Source organism: Bidens hawaiensis, unplaced genomic scaffold (assembly GCF_021521415.1).
Source record: "Bidens hawaiensis isolate Kalapana, Puna unplaced genomic scaffold, B.hawaiensis_p1.1 tig00017348_1, whole genome shotgun sequence".
NCBI lineage: Eukaryota > Viridiplantae > Streptophyta > Magnoliopsida > Asterales > Asteraceae > Bidens > Bidens hawaiensis.
This window is the reverse complement of record NW_027492625.1, coordinates 17418-37363: the sequence shown is the minus strand read 5'-3', so window position 1 is coordinate 37363 and position 19946 is coordinate 17418. Positions and strand designations below refer to the sequence as shown.

Genomic DNA, 19946 nt, shown 5'->3' with positions numbered 1-19946 from the left:
TATGGCTGCAACTTGGAACGTTTCACTAAGTGTCATACCCTCAGCATGAATTTCATGAAGTATAACTTGTAGTTCTTGGACTTGGGTGATCACAGTCTTGGAGTCAACCATTTTAAAGTCCAAAAAACGGGCCACTATAAATTTCTTTGTTCCCGCATCTTCGGTTTTATACTTCTTGTCTAAAGACTCCCATAGTTCTTTGGCAGTCTTTATCCCACAATAGACGTTATACAATGGATCCGCCAAACCATTGAGCACGTAATTGCGACATAGAAATTCAGAATGTTTCCAAGCGTCCAAAGCACTCACACTTTGGGCATCATCTTGGGCATTGGGTATGGGGGCTGTTTTCTCCAAGAACTGTGCTAAGTTCAAGGTTGTCAAGTAGAAAAACATTTTCTGCTGCCACCTATTAAAGTGGACACCCATGAACTTTTCGGGTTTTTCAGCATGGTTAGCCATTGTGGTCGCTCCCACATTGGCTGGGGTCAAATGGACAGCAGAAGGTAGCATTAGAAGTGTTTGGGGTTGGTCCTGTCATTCTTAAACACAGAAAACAGACCAAGTTAGTAACTTAGAAAAAAAATTCAGAAAATTCTGAAATTTGCGAGATAAATTTATCCCGTGCGAGATAGCTTTATCTCGTGCGAGATAACACAATCTCGTGCGAGATAGCCAAAAACAGCCCAAAAAGGAGCCTTTTCTGATTTCAGAATGCTAAACCAAGAACGAATCTGTCTAAGTCCAACTTTGAAGATCCAATTCTTGATTCTGAGACCAAAACAGAAAAGAAAAAACTGTTTTTAAAACATATACTATTTTGAAACAAAACTGGTTTGGATCAAAATAGAATAGTTTCTGAAAATTTAAACAAAGTTTTCACGATAAGCTATCTCGTGCTAGATAGCCAAAAACAGCCCAAAAAAGGAGCCTTTTCTGATTTCAGAATGCTAAACCAAGAACGAATCTGGCTAAGTCCAACTTTGAAGATCCAATTCTTGATTCTGAGACCAAAACAGAAAAGAAAAAACTGTTTTTAAAACATATACTATTTTGAAACAAAACTGGTTTGGATCAAAATAGAATAGTTTCTGAAAATTTAAACAAAGTTTTCACGATAAGCTATCTCGTGCTAGATAGCCAAAAACAGCCCAAAAAAGGAGCCTTTTCTGATTTCAGAATGCTAAACCAATAACGAATCTGTCTAAGTCCAACTTTGAAGATCCAATTATTGATTCTGAGACCAAAACAGAAAAGAAAAAACTGTTTTTAAAACATATACTATTTTGAAACAAAACTGGTTTGGATCAAAATAGAATAGTTTCTGAAAATTTAAACAAAGTTTTCACGATAACGGTTTTAAAAATATTGTTTTAAGATTGTAGGAACCGAATTCGTGAATTGAGTAAATAAACAGAAAATTAACAAACAGTTTTATTACTCATACAATACAATACAAGAATCTGAAATACAATACAAAATCAAAGAAATAAACCAAATACAATACCAAAAAAATATAAACGGTTTGGCTGAGGATCGTGTTGAACACGGGGCCCTTAAAACAATATTTCGAGTCTCCCAAGAGAACTTGTTGTTTCCCAGGGTACAACAGCCGGAGCAGTAGTACTGCTGGAGTTAACCGTAAACCTGAAAAATGTTCGAATAAAAGAAACCAGAAATGTAGAAGAAGAAGAAGTTGGAAAAACCTTGCAACAATGCTTGTGTTGTGTGTAAGGTTTGGTGTGTGCTGCAACTTAGTTTACCTCTCTATTTATAGAGGAAAAACAAGGCACAAGTTCTCCATCCCACCGATGTGGGATACACCATTATAGTATTTTCTTTCAAATACACACAATCACACATCGATATCTCATTCATCAATGTCTATTAGTGTGCATTTGTTGTGTCATAACAACTTATTAATGCACACGTAACAAATTTTCCAACATGCTTGTCTCAACATCGGAAAACCTTCTTCTAAGTAAATCAACATCAAATATTGAGATTTTATCAGAGTAATTTTGCACGCGACAGTTAGGCTTAACTTCATGATCTCTACATAAACTAACTCTTAACATGTGATATCTTGAAATTATTGAGTTAACATTGCATGAGTCACTGGAAATTGATAATGATGATGAACTAGATGTTGGAATTTTAAAAAGAGATGATTAAAACCGGTAGCAAGAAATAATTAAAACCGGTGTAATTTTCTTAATTGAGTTGTAGATATTTGAAACGTTATCATATAATTTTGTTCTAAAATAGCCGAATCCTATATTTTTGACATTAATATAACCAGTGAAAATGGCCGAGTTAAGAAAGTCAGGAAAATCAACATAGACTACCGCTTGAATAGTTTTTTATTTATACAGGAAGCCTGACCAGCGTTTCTGGTTGTACCAGGACTTTCCCGATCCATTTATCGCACCACACCCTTCGCTCTAATAAATCGTTTTAATCTTCTTAAGTATTTTTTTTCTTTTCCTAATCTATAACAATAAAACCTATCTATAATTTTTTTGTGTTTTATTTATATAGCATTGAATTTTTCCCAATATAAAAGGACAAGACTTAGGCTTTTTCATGTTAGAGATGGGTAACAACAAAAGAGAATTGATGAGCTTGCCGACAGGGATAGTCACTTGCCTGCTTTTGGTTGTTTCATTTAAAAACCAGGGGACCAATAGTTATGTATAGTTAAAACTTCAAAGGAATTTGAACTATTTTTTTAATAGAAACTAAACATTAGGGGTATCCAACTATCCGATTAACTGGTTTTGACATCAATTTAGGGTATTACCATTAACTAAGAATTTAGGAAAGACAAATCGAACCGGGCATGTTGGTTGGGTTGGCCAAACTAGCCACTAATTACAGTTTGATACGGTTTGATGATTCGGTTTCGACGGTTCATCAGTTTTAGACATTTTTCTAATCAGAAATATATTTTTGTATTAACCTTTGAAAAACGATATTGTTTATGAATATAATATACATACATAATTTGTTATTTCTAAATTAAAAGGATAAAATAAATAATAAATGTTAAATGGTTTACTCAAATTTCAAACCATAAATTATTAGATTGTTAAAAGCGGGCAGTATATATTTCAAACCGGTCAACTTTCTTCATTTGAGCGGTTTATCGGTTTCAAAGATTTCTGAGGTTTTTTCAAACCTTTATATATATATATATATATATATATTTCATCCTAATAAAATAGTTATGAACTTTATTAATCTTTATAAGTATTAAATTTAAACATTTTTCCAATTAACATTTTAATAATATACTTTTCAATTTTTGATCTTTTAATTTATATAAATTTTAAATGTAAGCTCAAAACTAGCTTATCAAGTTCTTATACATCTATTTATATTAAACTTTTATTTGTCCTAACAACAATTTGCCGAACATGTATACTCTTTCCAGTAAACTATTCAACTTCCTTTTGAAAGTGATGTAAATGTATATGAATATGAGAAATCCGAGAGTCTGAGCTAAATCGTTTCTAACACGCTAATTTATACGAGCCCCTACAAGTGAGCCACGAGCTACTTAACATAACAATAACCGAAAAATATCATGAACATTAATGCATAAAACAGCCTACTATCCGTGTAAACGAGATCAGAATTTGATTAGTTCTATACAAATTTCCAATCTCCATTTCAAGGGCACATACTCAAAACCCATTGGCCCAAAGATGGTTCATCTTCATGACCATGCCAATAATAATCCACAAGTCCATTCTACATAAGCGCTTTCACAACAAAATCACGGCACATGAATCGAAAACCCGATCCAGCACACATCAACGGCCAGCATTTTTTCATCTAAAGTTACAGCAACTAGGCCGTCCTCTTGCTAAATTATCCCATAAACAAACCATTTGTCTCGGTGATTGATAATGTGCGGTGTAATAATTATCCATACACCCGTATTGACAGAACTTAACATGGTGAGAGTATTGAACCAGGCTCGTCTTGTTGAACTGCTCGACCCACATTCCCATGCTCACATCTTCCATTTTGAATATCTGCAAACAGGTCAAAAAAATTGGTCAAATGGGTTGAAGCTTAAAAATATATAAAGGTGTTTAGAGAGAAGGACGTGTAATGGACCCTGAGATTTCTTTTTGTGTGTCGGGATACGACGAATCTGGCAATGTCACTGGAAATTATATAACCCGGTCCGTTTGCGTAAGGTGGATATACCAATTCGGGCCATTCCTGCAATATTTATATGCAAAACCCCGGTTCAAATTAAGCAAAAGTAAAACTATTTATACCATTTTACTTGATTTTTTATTGCAATATTTAGAACTAACCATTGTCTGGGGGTGTAAACGAACAAAGTCGTCATTAGCTACTCAAGATTGGTTCGCTAAAAGCTCGAATTGAGCGAGCTTAAATGAGGTCGAGCCCTAGCCTAAAGATAAGCTTGCTTAACAAACGAGCCCAAGCTCAAAATAGTAGATATTATGTTATAATTTAAACCAAAAAAAAGTATATAAAATAATATTATTAATGCATATAAATTAATTATTAATAAATAATAAACGAGATGAGCCCGATCCGAGCTCAGGATTGAAAAACTACTTACGAACCGAGCTCAAGCTTAGTCAAGTTTAGGCTCAGTTCATTTTACACCCCTAATGGATACGAAAAAAAGAAGAAACGAGTCCATTGTTTTTTCTCAAAAAATTCATGATTGAACTTTATTGTACATTTGTACCTCAAAACTAACAGCCCATTTGCCATGTCTGAGAGGCCTATGAAAGAGATTAAGATTCCCCATATAAACGGACTGATGCTGCGGCAACTTCTCGAGTTCTTTCAAAATAGTATCCACCCTCGCAAAAGTATCATCATCACATTTCATCACATACGAAGCACTCACATTTTGAACCTGCATTTGCAAGTGGTTGGATGGTAAATAAACTTAACATTTAAAGCCAATTTAGAAATCAGAAAAAAAGGTTACATAATAATCACCGCGTATTCGCAGATGGCTATAGTTTTAAGCACCACAAGCTCATAATGGTCCATAAATGTTAATACAACAATATCACCAAAGTAAGCAGCTTCCTTTTTCAAAACTGCATTTTGCTCCTTCCTTGGAGACTGCATTTTAAATATTACTTTTATAAAAAAAAAGAGAATAAAATCAATAAATAATGAAAATAAATAAGATATTAATAAATTCGTACCAGTGCAACAAAAAAGCGAACGACTACATCTGAGGACTTAATTGCTGAAGATTGCATCCATGTTTTCCTAATAGCCATACGTTCAGCAAAGTGATTTGTAGCCGACAAAATCCCAACAAAAACCCGTATGGGATGACGTGGCAAAGGTTTAGCTTTCCACTTTTCTGACATTTCTATTACCCTTTGTGGCGAGAAGCTCGGATGAGAAGGTGGGAGTGACGTGGCAAAAACCGAGTGCACATCTACATCCCCTTTAATTGCTAGTCCCGTTGCATCTTCAAGTGTATATCCCTATATCAAAGATATATAATACATTTAAGAAAATATTGTGTATGCTTGCATCAATTGGCTAAATAAACGAGTGACATACTGTACGATATGGGAAGGAGGTGACGTGGCGGCCTCCGACATTTATATGGTATCCGTCCACGCCGGCACGTATAGTCAACACAAACAATTTGCCCTCCACAAAAGGAAACGGCCATGTCACTTCTGGTTTCTGAGCCCGTCCTATAAATCGTTTGAACCATGATGATGTTCGCGATTCTTTTGAATCAACAACATCGTTGCGTATCCATTTTTCACATCTTGGAAATCCATCAACTGGCAAATGTATTACATTAGATAACAAAATGATAACGAAGCAAAATGATTTCATGTGAATCAGCCCCAAATAAAAAAGTAGCTAACCAGTGACATGAACGAAATCTGTATTTTGATTATCAATGCATGAGTGTCTGAAAAGCCATTTTAATAACATGAAATTAAACGAATTCATGTCTGCCCTTACGCCATCATACAAGATATTTCTTGTTTAGGGGTGTGAACGAGCCAAGCTGCTCGCAAGCTACTCTAGATTGGCTCAATAAAAACTCGAACTAAGCCATTAAGCAAGCTCAGGTAAGACCCGAGCTCGAGCCTAGAAAGAAGTTTGTTTAATAAACGATCCCAAGGCTGAGCTTCACTTATCGAACTCGAGCCGGCTAACAAGCCTGCTATTATATAATAATATTTATATAATACATATGTAAAAAATATATATTTAAATAATAACTACTACTATGTATAAAATTATGATCAAAATAACTGAATGATATATATTATGTTCTATGTAAAAATTATAAATTAAAGCATTTATAGAAAGTAATTATAAATGTATACAAACTAATCTATATAATAAGCAAGCCAAGCTTGAGCTTAAAAATACTCACGAGCCAAGCTAGAGCTTTAGAAATAGAGCTCAAATAGAGACGAGCTCGGCTCATTTGCACCCCTACTCTTGTTTTTCCATAACATTATTATCATAAGCAATCTACCACAGTTAATCTTGGTAAAGATGTATTGCATATTGTATTACGTAACATCAGATTACAAAGGATATAAGTAATAAACATAATTACACACAAGCCCTTCTATTTATGTATGTATCTAAACTGTCTAATAGTCCCCCTCAAGCTAAGCCCGGGAAACTAGCTGTAGCTTGTCCCGTAGAAGCATGAATCGATCTGAGGGCAGTGGCTTGGTAAAGACATCAGCAATCTGGTCATGTGTGGAGATAAACTGAACAGACAGTCTTCTTTGAGCAACCTTTTCTCGCACAAAATGAAAATCAACTTCAACATGCTTTGTGCGAGCGCGAAAGACTGGATTAGCTTATAAGTATGTGGCACCAAGATTATCACACCATAAGATGGGAGCAGACTTAACTGGTACTCCAAGTTCACGGAGAAGCGCTTCAAGCCAAGTTAGTTCAGCAACTGTATCGGCTAATGCTTTGTATTCAGATTCAGTTGATGACCTGGATACCGTACGTTGTTTCCGAGCTGACCAAGAGACAAGATTAGATCCAAGATATATGGCAAAACCCCCTGTGGATCGACGGTGTGGATCGACGGTCATCTGAACAACCTGCCCAATCTGCATCTGAGTAGGCAGTGAGAGGTCGATAGTGAGCACCAGTATAAGCATGTAATGTGGAGCCAAAAGATCGTTGAAAAAGAAGACCATGATCTAAACTTCCCTGAAGATAACGGAGGATTCGTTTAACAGCTGACCAATGATTTTATGTAGGCGAATGCATAAATTGACAAACTTTGTTAACTGCAAAGGCGATGTCCGGTCGTGTCAGGGTGAGATATTGCAAAGCTCCGACAAGCTGGCGATACTTTACCGGGTTGTCAAAGGGGGGACTGTCACCAAGAGCTAGATTAGCTGAGGTGGAGCACGGAGATGAAACAGGCTTCGATGTGGAGAGACCTGCTTTGTTTAAAATCTCCAAGATGTACTTTTTTTGTGAAAGCAATAAATTAGGCCTGTTGGATGTAACTTCAATCCCCAAGAAATAAGACAGATTTCCCATATCTTGCAGAGCAAAGGTAGTACTCAGATGTTGAACAACTTTGTCAATGGCAGCCGGACTGTTGCCCGTCAAAATAATATCATCAACATACACGAGCATGTATAAAAGAGTACCTGCTTGGGAGTAAATATAAAGTGAAGGATCAGTATTTGACCCTTTAAAGCCAAGATGCTGAAGAGCCCCAGATAAGCGTTGGAACCATGCTTGGGGTGCCTGTTTTAGACCATATAGAGATTTGTGCAACAAGCATAAATGGTCTGGCTTGGCAGGATCAATAAATCCGGGTGGTTGTCTTAAATAAACTGTCTCACGCAAATCACCATTTAAAAATGCAGTTTGAACATCTAATTGTCGAAGAGACCATCCGCGGGTAACGGCCAAGGAAAGAACCATGCGAATTGTGGTTGCCTTGACAACTGGACTGAAGGTTTCATGATAGTCAATACCAGCCTGTTGATTGAAACCTTTGGCAACGAGACGAGCCTTGTACCTTGTAATGGCTCCATGTTGATCCCGTTTGATCTTATAAACCCACTTGCAATCAACTACATTAACATTCGAAACTGGTGGAACCAAAGCCCATGTACCATTTTTCACAAGTGCGTTGTATTCAGCAGCCATGGCATCCCGCCATTGAGGGTATTTGTGTGCAACGGTGAAGGTGGTGGGTTCAGTTTGGGTAGGGTCAGAGGTGGCGGTAAAGGCAGATGGTTGGTAAGGTTTAGTTTTAGAGGGATTTGGTCTAAGGTTGGCAGGACGGGTGCGGTTGGGAGGAGCAGTGGTGGATGGTTGAGTGGGTTGGGTAGACTGTGTTTGTGTAGTTGTGGATTGTTTGGGACGTCACTGATAGGTTTGAATGGAAGGTGTGTGGGTTGTTTGAGGTGAAGGTGGGGCTGTATCACGGATGTTTGTGATGACAGGTGGTGTCGGTGTTGGGGCTGGATCAGGGATGTTTGTGGTGACATGTGGTGTCTGTGGTGAGGCCATAGGGGTTGAAATGGGATCTGGTGTGGTAGATGAGTTAGAAGAATTGGGAAAATTTGGAGGTATGGGAAATGAGGATACATAAGGATCAGGTTGTGAGGAAGGAGTTGTGATAGGTGGTGGTTGAGAGAATGGAAAAAGATGTTCATTGAAACGGACATGTCGTGCAATATAGAGGCGATGTGTGTGGGAATCTAGACAACGGTAACCATGGTGAGAAGAACTATAACCTAGAAAGACACGGTGTAGAACGAAAATCCATTTTGTGTTTATTGTAAGGACGTAAGTGAGGATAGCATTGGCATCCAAACACACGTAAAAAGGAAAGGTCAGGTGCTCGTTTGAAAATGTGTTCAAACGGAGAGATTTTGGAAGCAACACGAGAGGGCATGCGATTTATGAGATACACGGCGGTGTCGAAAGCAAAGTGCCAAAAACGTTGAGGGACACCCGACTGAGCGAGAAGAGTAAGCCCGGTTTCAACAACATGTCTGTGATGTCGCTCAACAAAACCATTTTGTTCACTTGTGTGAGGACAAGATAAGCGATGTATTATACCAAGTGATGAAAAGTAGGGAGAAAGGGGTCGAAATTCACCACCCCAATCTGTTTGAATAGATTTTAATTTTGTGTTAAATTGTCGTTCAACCATAGCATGAAATTGTTTGAAAACCGTGCAAACATCAAATTTATGTTTTAACGGATAAAACCACATGTAGCGAGTGAAATTATCAACACAGAGTAAAAAGTAACTATCACCATTTGATGATTTAACAGGTGCAGGCCCGCAAACATCACAAAAAATCAAACGAAAACATTATTACTCTGAAAAGTTGATAACAAATGAAGTTTTGAGGATTTCCCTATGTGACAAGAAGTACAAGAGAAACTCAAACTTTATTACTGACAGGAAGTGAGAAATTTAAAATCATAGACTTCAAAAGATCTGGATGTGGATGCCCAAGTCTTCGATGCCATGTATCAGTAGAAGCACGAACAGCAGAAAAAGCAACTTTATTAAGAGAACAAAGCACTGGAAGATGAATGGAGTAGAGCCCGTTGTCACTTGGACCCGTGAGGAGGGTATTGCGTGTAAACTTGTCCTTCACAGCAAAAAAAGTTGACTGAAATTCAAAGAAAACGTCATTATCAAGACAAAACTTTTGAACAGAAAGAAGGTTTCTTTTAATTTGTGGAACATGAAGTATGTCAGATATGGAAAAAGTTTTTGTGGTGGAATGAATTTTGGTTGAACCAATGTGTAATATAGGTAAACCCTCACCGTTGCCAACATGAAGAGAATCCTCACCGTAATAGGGTGTAGAATTATCAAGGCTGTGAAGGTCTGATGCAACATGACTGTTGGAGCCAGTGTCGGGGAGCCATGCAGTTGATGCTTGTGAGCGGAAATCAGCATAGTTGGCAGTTGGTTGCGGTGACCTCAATGTATTCGGATCACGATTGGGGCAAAGAGATGGTATATGTCCAATTCCACACCTGTTACAAGTACCATGAACCAAATTTTGATTAGTTGACCAATTAAATTGACCACGATTACCACCATTGTTGTTGTAATAGCGAGAGTTGCCACGTCCCCCACGACCTCTATTTGAATAACCGCGACCGCGACCACGGGAAGCATACATGGCCTGCGGCTGTGAAGATGGCGTCTGTGGGAGACCTAGTTGAGACATAAGCTGTTGAAGAGTAGCAACAGTGTCATTAGGTATGGAAGAGGTGGCCGTAGGTGGGGACGGTTTAGTGGTGGTAGCCGTGAAAACCTGAGGAGAAACCGGATCAGGTTTCTTAACCATATAATCATGATTTGAGATAAGACCATTTAATTCAGAAAAGGCAGTAGGAAATTGACGTCCTAATACAGTGGACTTCAAGGTATTGTACTCATTACGAAGGCCAGCCAATACATGCATAACTAGATCCTTTTCTTTTACCGGTTCTCCGATGTTTGCCAAGGCATCAACATACCCTTGTGCTCTTGTGAGATATGCTGTAACAGTTTCATCATCTGTCATCTGGATTCTGAGAAGTTGTTGTTTTAGCGTGTACTCTCGAGAGGATGTGTTGGGAGCAAAAGCACGCTCCAAAGCCAGCCATAATTCACGAGAAGTGGTGCCCTGAAAATGTTGAAAGACACCTTCAGAAATTGTTGAAAGAAGCAACATACGTACATGGGCATCATTGGAGACCCACGTTTCATAATTAGGGTTCGGTTGGGTTGTGGGAGGGATTTCTTTGCTGGCAGAAGGAGTTGTAATGGTGGAATCTGGACACGGGATAGTTCCATCTACATAACCAAAAAGTTTATTGGTTACAAGAAAAGGTTGAATCATTGTTTTCCAATAACCATAGTTAGTGGAAGAGAGGGTGAAACCGAATTTGTGAGAGTTGTGATTGGTCTTTTCGGCTGTAGTGAAGGAGGGAAGCAACGCCATTGATTTGTATTTGCTGGAGATCAGTTGATCGAAAAAGAGGAGAGGAGGGTGATGGTGGCGGCTGTTTTAGGGTTGCAGAGCAAGGCTCTGATACCAAGTTAATCTTGGTAAAGATGTATTGTATATTGTATTACATAACATCAGATTACAAAGGATATAAGTAATAAACATAATTACACACAAGCCCTTCTATTATACTAATATGTATGTATGTATCTAAACTGTCTAATAACCACCTATAATTCTATAAGCTATAACTATAATCATAAGATAAACCTTGATTGTTAAGAAGTCTTAAAGCTATGTATCCTCTAATTCGTTCACAGAATCAAAGTTTTGCAGTATGTAACTATGCATCCTCTAATCAATTTACTATACTAGGCTTATAATTCAATTCCTTTATCTCACTTTGCACTGGTATCCTGTAACTTGGTCACAGAAATCAGAAAGGTCTCAGCATTGCCTATATAGCTAAACTTAGAAAATCGTCACAATTTTGTAACCCAAACAATCAAATGCAAAATACCTAACTTGGCACATAAAGAATGCAAAAATAATGAGAAAATAAAGCGCAGTAAACATGTCAATCATCCTGATGCATTACAGTTTCTTTAATCAATTTATAAACCATAGCAATAAGCTTACCAAGCATGTCATCATCGCCTTTCGATGGCAAACCATCACACCTCTGAGCTCCACCCCATTGCATCCTATAACACGTGTTGTGTTCAATCACCGGTTGATGGCTCCAATCACCCCTCAACCTAGGATTCAAATGCAAAATCTTCGGCGGATCCTCCGCAACCACCGACTTCAACCCCTGCAACTCAACCTTAAACTGAGAAACCAAAACCACCGGATTCCCCGCCTTCGTCTTCGCAAGCTGCGGAACATACTCCTCGTGAGCAACCCGAGGCGTCCCCACCACCGTAACAGACGACCCTGCAGCAAGACCACACGGAAGAAACATAATCCTATCCCCTTTCGTCAACTCCTCACCACTAACCGACACCCACGGCGGACACTGCTCCTGCTTCCCTTCAAGCACAGAACTCAACACACTATCCTTCTCGTTATAATCCCGAACCTCTTCCCACGCCTTCAACCCTAAACTCCACGCTTCATCTGCCATTCTCTCCAACCCTGTCATAACCCTAGCCCTATGCCTCTGCCTCAATATATTACCAGTTAACCTTCCATATCTAATATCAATCGGCGGTAAACCATCACCATCACCATCATTATCATTATCATTATCTAATACTTCACTAATCTCATCATGATACGCAGACCGCAACGTCGGTTTACTGACTTCTAACTGAAACTTAGCTACTGGCTCATTATCATTATTATCAGAACTAGTACTCGGTGTGTCGAAATACGCAGGAAACTCGAAGCAAACGAAAAGTAGATACAATGCAGCTAAGGCTAACAGAATATGAGGCAGTTTAACTTTGACCTTGCGTAAACCGAAAACCTCACTCCTGGACCGCTTCATTGTCAATCAAGTGATAATAATATCCAACATATTGAGCCCTAATTTGGAGACTAAATCAATATCATAACCTAATTTCAGTAGACTAGTTGATGATGATAATAATAATAATATTAACGGACAGGAATCGGTGTGACCTAATTTGACGAAAATGAAGATGACGTTGATTATGATTACCTGCCTGCAATCAAATACGATGGATCGAGAGAATGAATATGAATGTGAATGTGGAGCAACTTTGTCTAAAGAATATAATGATTTCAATAGTAAAACTAAAATTCTTCTAAACAAAAAGAATAACATGAACCTTTTGTTAATTTATTACTATTTGTTGGGTGAGATTGGGTAGAAATGAAAAATAACTAGTATAATTTTTTTAATTTTTTTTTTTTTTTTGGGAATGATGATTTTTTTTTGTGTCAGGATGTTTTCAGACCCGGTCTGGACGTCGACCCGGACGTCTTACCGAGTTAAACGTCGGACTGATCCGGGAGGACGGACCGGTGTTTAACCCGGATAATATAATAAATAATATTATATTATATATTTTAAAATTTAGAGAACTTGAAACATAACACATTTATTTATCTTTGTTATAGTTTAAAAGAATAAGAAATAATTAGTTTTAAATCTTAATTCTATAATAATAACGACATAAGATATCTGCTACATCCGTTGAGTTAATTTTTTATTTTATTTTACATTAATACATACCATATATATATATATATATATATATATATATATATATATATATATGGGAAGGTTCAAAAGAGAAATGATATTATTGCAAGAAATGTAAGAAATGAATATTTATCACTATTTTGTTTTAATTTTTAAATGCTTAAAGCTAAATAAAGAAACTATTAATTATTCTTTTTCTTCAGTTAATATAACTAATAAATCATAATACTTATTTATTTAATTAATATAACTAATTAAATTATTATAATTAGAAAATATTAAAAACTCATTTATTTTTATAACTTACTTTTTGTTTCTTGAATTTTTATCCCACACAAGTATAATTTATTCATACATTAAAATTTTTTTCTATCCAAAACTAATTTCTTCCAACTCAATATATTAATATCTATCAACACATACTTACATTATGATGAATAATACCAAAAAACAATTTTACATGTGTTTGAATTAGATATCAACAAAAAACATACAACCAACACAAAAGTGTATAATCTACACTTATTCTAAGAATAAGACAATATATAACCTACACACGAAAAACATTTAACCTACACACAAAATTCATCATCAATAAATACACACGCACACGAAAACATATAACCTACACATAAAAAACATATAACCTACACACGAAAATTTTATCTTACACAAATACAATTTATTCATACATTACTTTCTTTTCAAAACCAATTTCAACATATTATATCCATCAACATGTAGTTACATTGTGATGGTAATACAAAAAACTATCTTACACATAGTTGCATTAAATGCCAATAAAAAATATACAACCTACACAAAAACATATAACCTACACTTGTTCTAAGAATAAGAAAACATATAGCTTACATACGAAAAATATATGACCTAAGCATGTGTAGGGTATGTGTATCTTTGTGTAGTTTATATAATTGTTGATGTCGAATTACATATGTAAGTTATATGCATTTTGTATGTTGTACGTTTTTATTGCTCAAAACAAGTGTATGTTATATAACTTTGTGTAGGTTGTATATTTATTGAACTTAAATACGTTGATATATGCTAATATATTGAGTGGAAATTATTTTTTTAATACAAAGAAATAGTATTATATGAATAAATTGTATTTATGTTGAATAAAATAAAGAATGTGTAAATAAAAAATAAAACTAAAGTAGTGTTTTTATCTTTTTAATTATTATAGTTAAATTAGTTAGATATATTAATTAGAGATATTTATTATGGTTATATTAGTTGTATTAATTGGAGAGAGAGATAGTGCATTTATTGTTGCATTTACATCTTTTTTATTTATTTTTAAATATTTAAAACCTAAAATAAAACTAGTGACTCATATTCATTTATCTTATTTCTTGAAATAATTTGTTTTCTTTCTTGAACTTAAACCTAAATATATATATAGGGGAGGGATATTTTGAGAACCATGTTGAGTTTTAAGAACTTAATAACTAAATTCTAGGCCACACATTTAATTAAATATATTGAAATATGTGGTTGAGATTAAATCTGGCAAAAAAGTCAAAGTAGAAGAGAGAATAAATATGTAAGTGATTACACTAACTTTTACGTCCGTTACACATGTGTAAAAAGTCGACTCGGTGCGTAAAAAATTCTGTAATTTTTTACGTGTATGTAACTTACACATATTACGCATGTGTAAATAAAATTCGAAAAAAAAAATCGTTACACTGAGTTCTTTCGAGTTCTTAAAACTCAAAGGGGTTCTTAATTGAAATCTCCCATATATATATATATATATATATATATATATATATATATATATATATATATATATATAGGGAACATATAGAATAAAAACCCACTCCAGTTGAGAAAACCCTGGAAACTCAAAATGTGTGGTTAAGATTAGGCCACATAGGTCTTTTCTAGTTTTGAATTCAATGTTGTAAAAGTAGGTCTACAAGGCCGAGTACTCTCCGAGTACTCGCTACAAGGTATGGTGCCGAGGGGAGTTTCTTTAACTCCGTCTAGTTACTAAAAGTTCTTCAAAGGTGGTCAACATCAGCCAGATATACATCTAATCGGTTAACTTGAGCCTATTATGACTTAAAATTACATCATAATTCGTATTTCTATAGTATTAAAGAACGAATATCATCTTTTTTAATTAATGATTAACAATTTTTAGAATAATTTAGTATATAAAAATGTATTTCTCTTATTTATATTGATATTCACTTATTTTGGTATAAACATTAGTAAACTTATGATATTTGAAATATATATATTACCCAAAAATTAATTTTCTTTATATTTATCCTGTCCGAGTACTCCCTCCAAGGGGGTTGCCCCCCCTAGGGACCTCCTAGCGACTTTTGCAACATTGGTTTTGATTATTTTATTTTCTGAAGGGCACATAGGTAATTTTATATGATCCACTCTCTCTTTCCTTGCATTTGTACCAGTCCATTAAATCAAATTATCACTTTCTCTCTCTTTCATTTGATATTTAAACTCAAACTCAAAGATCTATAACTTACAACCACCACTAATTGATCACTACCTTACCATCACTAACCCATCATCTCCACTACCTGCAACAAATCGAGGACCCCACCACCGGGTTGACGGTTGCCGGATCTGTTCATCGTTGGCATCGTGGAGAGAGGATCTGTCTCCGGTTGACGGATCTGTCTCCGGTTGGCGGATTTTGTCTCCAGTGAGTTTGTTTTTTGCATTTAAACCCTACCAAGAAGTCGATAACAACCTCCATAATTTTCTTCTCTACCACAGATCTGAACAACCCATAACTCGCCGACCAAATCTGGTTTCCTTCTGGTGACATCACTGACTCGGGACGAAGGTCAAGGTTAAGTTTTCCGGTGGTTTTGAGTTCCCGTCGGAAGTCAAGCCGAAAAGTGTGACTCCGGTTGATGAATTTTGTCTCCGGTGAGTTTGTTCTCTACCACAGATATGAACAACCCATAACTCGAATCTCTCTCCTAAGAGGAGTTTGTTTTTTTGTCGGGTTAAAATGAGATCTAAAGTCTAAGATTTAAATGATAGTCATTCCTAGTAGGAGTTTGTTTTTTGTCAACATCTTATTGGTATATGGATTTTTTTTAATATGTTGTTTATTGGTTATGAAGTTTTTGATGCTTTATTTTAATGATAAAGTATGAGTTTGTTGTGTTGTGAGTCTTGGGATTTAAATCAGATCTAAGATATCATTTACGGATCGTATTTAGCCAATAGTTTTAATTTGAGTTATTTTTTTCGATATATCAAATTTCTTTTTGTTTAATTTAGCCAGTAGTTTTAATTGTCTATTACTTTATTGTATTTTATATTTAATTAGGTGTTAATTATTTTGTTATTAGAAAAAACAAAAATTGAGCCCAAAAGCCCATTAAAAAAATAACATATGTTTTCTTTATAACATATGTTTTTTAAAAAATAACATATGCTTTCTTTATATAATTAACATATGTTTTCTTTATAACATATGTTTTTAAAAAAATAACATATGTTTTCTTTATACAATTAACATATGTTTTCTTTATACATTTTTCTTATTCCTATGACTTAATGTTATTACAAGTAACATATGTTTTATATTACTTCCAGACCAAAACCAGCTAAGAGATCAGCTTGTGGTGGGAAAAATTTCCAAAGAGTGCCGGAAAAACGCATATTTTTGTTAAAAGCTAATCAGAAACTTGTGAGAAAAGAAGTTGCAATGATGAGAGAAAAAAAGAAAGTTAAAAAATGGTTAGAGAAAAAAGATGATGTAAGAGAAAAAGTAGGAAAGAGAAAATTAAAATGATGGGAGGAAAGAGAAAGTTGAAAAGTGGTTAGAGTGATTTTACTAGATTGCCTTTTTTGCATTAATTTAAATGTTTATTGAAATTGATTTTAGTTTTTTATTCACTTTTAATATAGACCACACAAATCAATAGAATTATTTGAATATGTGGTCTAGGTAGAGTTTACATGGTTTTCACAACTCAACCATGTTTTTATTATAACCCAACCCTATATATATATATATATATATATAGGGTGTGGTTAAAATATAAAATGGAGTGTGTCTAAAAAGTGTAAGAAGTAATCTGGTGCGTTAGATTTGTTGATCTGATGGTGGATATGTAAAGTGTGTTTTGTGTGCGGTGTGTTTAATTTTAGTTGTGTGTGTTTATTGTGCGGTGTGTTTATTAGATATAATGGTGAAAACCCACTTTCTACACTTTTTAAGAAAAATCTACTTCTTATTATAACCTTGCTCTATATATATATATTACTATTTTTTAGCAAACATAAAATAGCTCATATTAAATAAAAAATTTTCAGTCCAAAATAAGCCCATAATAACCTCACCTCATGTGTATAAGTGTTTCAATTTTTATGGTTTTGAAATTTGTTCTACTCAGCCGTCAGTTTCATTATCCACCATCTAAGCTACCCTCTTTCATCTTTATCTATCTTCTTTCAAAAATTTCATCCATCTATAAACACATAAAAAAGAAAATATGGTTGTTTTCGGTTGTATTGAAGGCTGGTTCAAAGTAGTCGGCCCTGCAGATGGCTCAAATGAAGGGTGCTGGCTTCGATTTAGGGGTTATTTTTGAGAAAAAACACCTTTAGGTTTGAAATATCCAAAATTGTTGGTTCACCCGCCGAGTCACCGGTCCGGGCCGACCGCGAAACCCGGCCGGGTTTTTAGAAAACAGTCCTAATACCCTGACCCGACCTGGTATAGGGACCGGGTCCAGGTCGGACCGGTCCGATCAGCCGTGCCGGGTTTCAAAACACCGGTGTCAAGAAGTAATTGTACTTTTTAATTTTGAAGAGTCTCGCTGTTTTTTTCTAGTTAGGTAAGACTATGTTGTCTTAAGCGGGTTGTAGAAACATGAAATGAATCTGACCTGATCCATGACGATGTTCCCCGGTCTTCGAGATGAACGAACCACGACTCGATCTTCTTCTCCGGTAGCTTGAGATCTGCAATGGCTTTTTGGGGGTGTGGAGGTGACTGCTAAGAAATCTCGAGGATCTCTTGTTTACAGACACAAAAATGGTTATGGTGGTGGCTCTTATTGAGAGCAACAACAACCCTTAATAAGGAGGTGGAGACCTCCTTATATAGGGAGCCTCATGGCCACCATCATGGTACCCTAATGGGCCTAGCCCAGTTAGGGTTACCTCCACAAAACCCCTTCAGCCCAATAATATTGTATTAGTCCATATAATAAAATAAGCCAAACATAATAAATTAAGGTCGTAAGCCGGGTTTAGTACCATACCCCTACAAGCCCCCCAAGTCCAGTGTTGCTCCTAGGCGTGCAAGCGTTTAGGTGGAGCGCTGGACTTCATAAGGTGTGTTAGGATATGAGGCGGTTTTTTCCCTTTTCTTCGGCCTTGTATTTATTGTCTTTGAGTTTTGAGAGGTTTTTTCCATGATGGTGACATGTTGTGATCCTTATGATAATAATGGTGCACTGGCATGAATAAGATATAGCACGCATCATAACAATAGTGGCGCGGGGCCTGATAAAAGATAGAGTGCGCATCTCGATAATAATGTAATGCAACTTGCGCGCGAGGCAGCTTACGAGCTATAAAAATAATGAAGCTTGCGCGCGAGGCGACTTACGAGCTATAAAAATAATGAAGCTTGCGCGCGAGGCGACTTACGAGCTATAAAATAATGAAGCATGCGCGAGTTGCGGCTTATGAGCTATAATATGATGATAATGACTGGCCCACAAGGGCCTCTTCTACGCGGATGACTATCCCAACTTGTTTTCAAAATAATAATGGAGGCACAAACGGCCAGATAATAATAATGTCATAGGTGCTTGTGCGACTCGTAGCCGAACCTGCAAAAACATATCAACTAAAAGTGGATGTATTACGAGGTTCCCATCATCGGGCAAATTAAGAGGTGTGCCCAACCCACGTTGGCGCGTGGCCGTTTGGGATATTATTAGGTTCCCGACCTTTATGTTTGGCGCGTGGCCATGTGGGATATTATTGGGCTCCCAACCCTTATGTTTGGCGCGTGGCCGTTTGGGATATTATAGGCTCCCGACCTTTATGCTTGGCGCGTGGCCATGTGGGATATTAGGATTCCCAGCCTTTAAATATGGCGTGTAGCCGTATGGGTTTATGAGGATCCCCAACCTTTAAGTTTGGCGCATGGCCGTATGGGTTTATGAGGATTCCCAACCTTTAGGTTTGGCGCGTGGCCTTATGGGTTTATGAGGATTCCCAACCTTTAGGTTTGGCGCGTGGCCTTATGGGTTTATGAGGATTCCCAACCTTTAAGTTTGGCGCGTGGCCTTATGGGTTTATGAGGATTCCCAACCTTTAAGTTTGACGCGTGGCCGTATATTTTGCATTAATGTAAGCACTTTTTGTGCCATTTCATGCAAATCCTATATACTCATACATCAAGAAAACACCTTCATTCATCATACGAAAGACATCCGGATCGCTTCTTCAGTCCCCGATGATGGTAGTGAATTTCATCCATGCGGAAGCGTGACGAGCCCGGGTAGTAACCCGCAAAAGTTGTTTACGGACGCGGAATGGTGCGAATCAACCCGCTATGAAACTCTCTCGTGATCTGCGGGAGCCAGAAATGACCCGCGATACATCCGTGATGGCTGAAGTTAACTTGTGGGAGTGCGCATGCGGCTCTTTATGGTTGCTAGTTGATCCTCGTAAGTGCCCAGATGACACGCCGTTAGTGTTTCATGGTGGCA

At 36.5% G+C, this 19946-nt stretch overlaps 1 protein-coding gene across 1 annotated transcript; it reads right to left on the bottom strand.

The window, feature by feature from the left end:
- Positions 1 to 3401: 3401 nt before the first annotated feature.
- LOC143553658 (hydroxyproline O-galactosyltransferase GALT2-like) lies at positions 3402 to 12730 on the bottom strand. The gene is made up of 7 exons (XM_077043602.1): positions 11658 to 12730; positions 5587 to 5819; positions 5217 to 5507; positions 5002 to 5130; positions 4742 to 4915; positions 4129 to 4236; positions 3402 to 4043 (listed from the first exon to the last, which is right to left on the bottom strand). Exons 1-7 carry the CDS (start codon positions 12508 to 12510, stop codon positions 3837 to 3839), a joined length of 1995 nt encoding a protein of 664 aa, XP_076899717.1. The 5' UTR covers positions 12511 to 12730; the 3' UTR covers positions 3402 to 3836.
- Positions 12731 to 19946: the final 7216 nt, after the last annotated feature.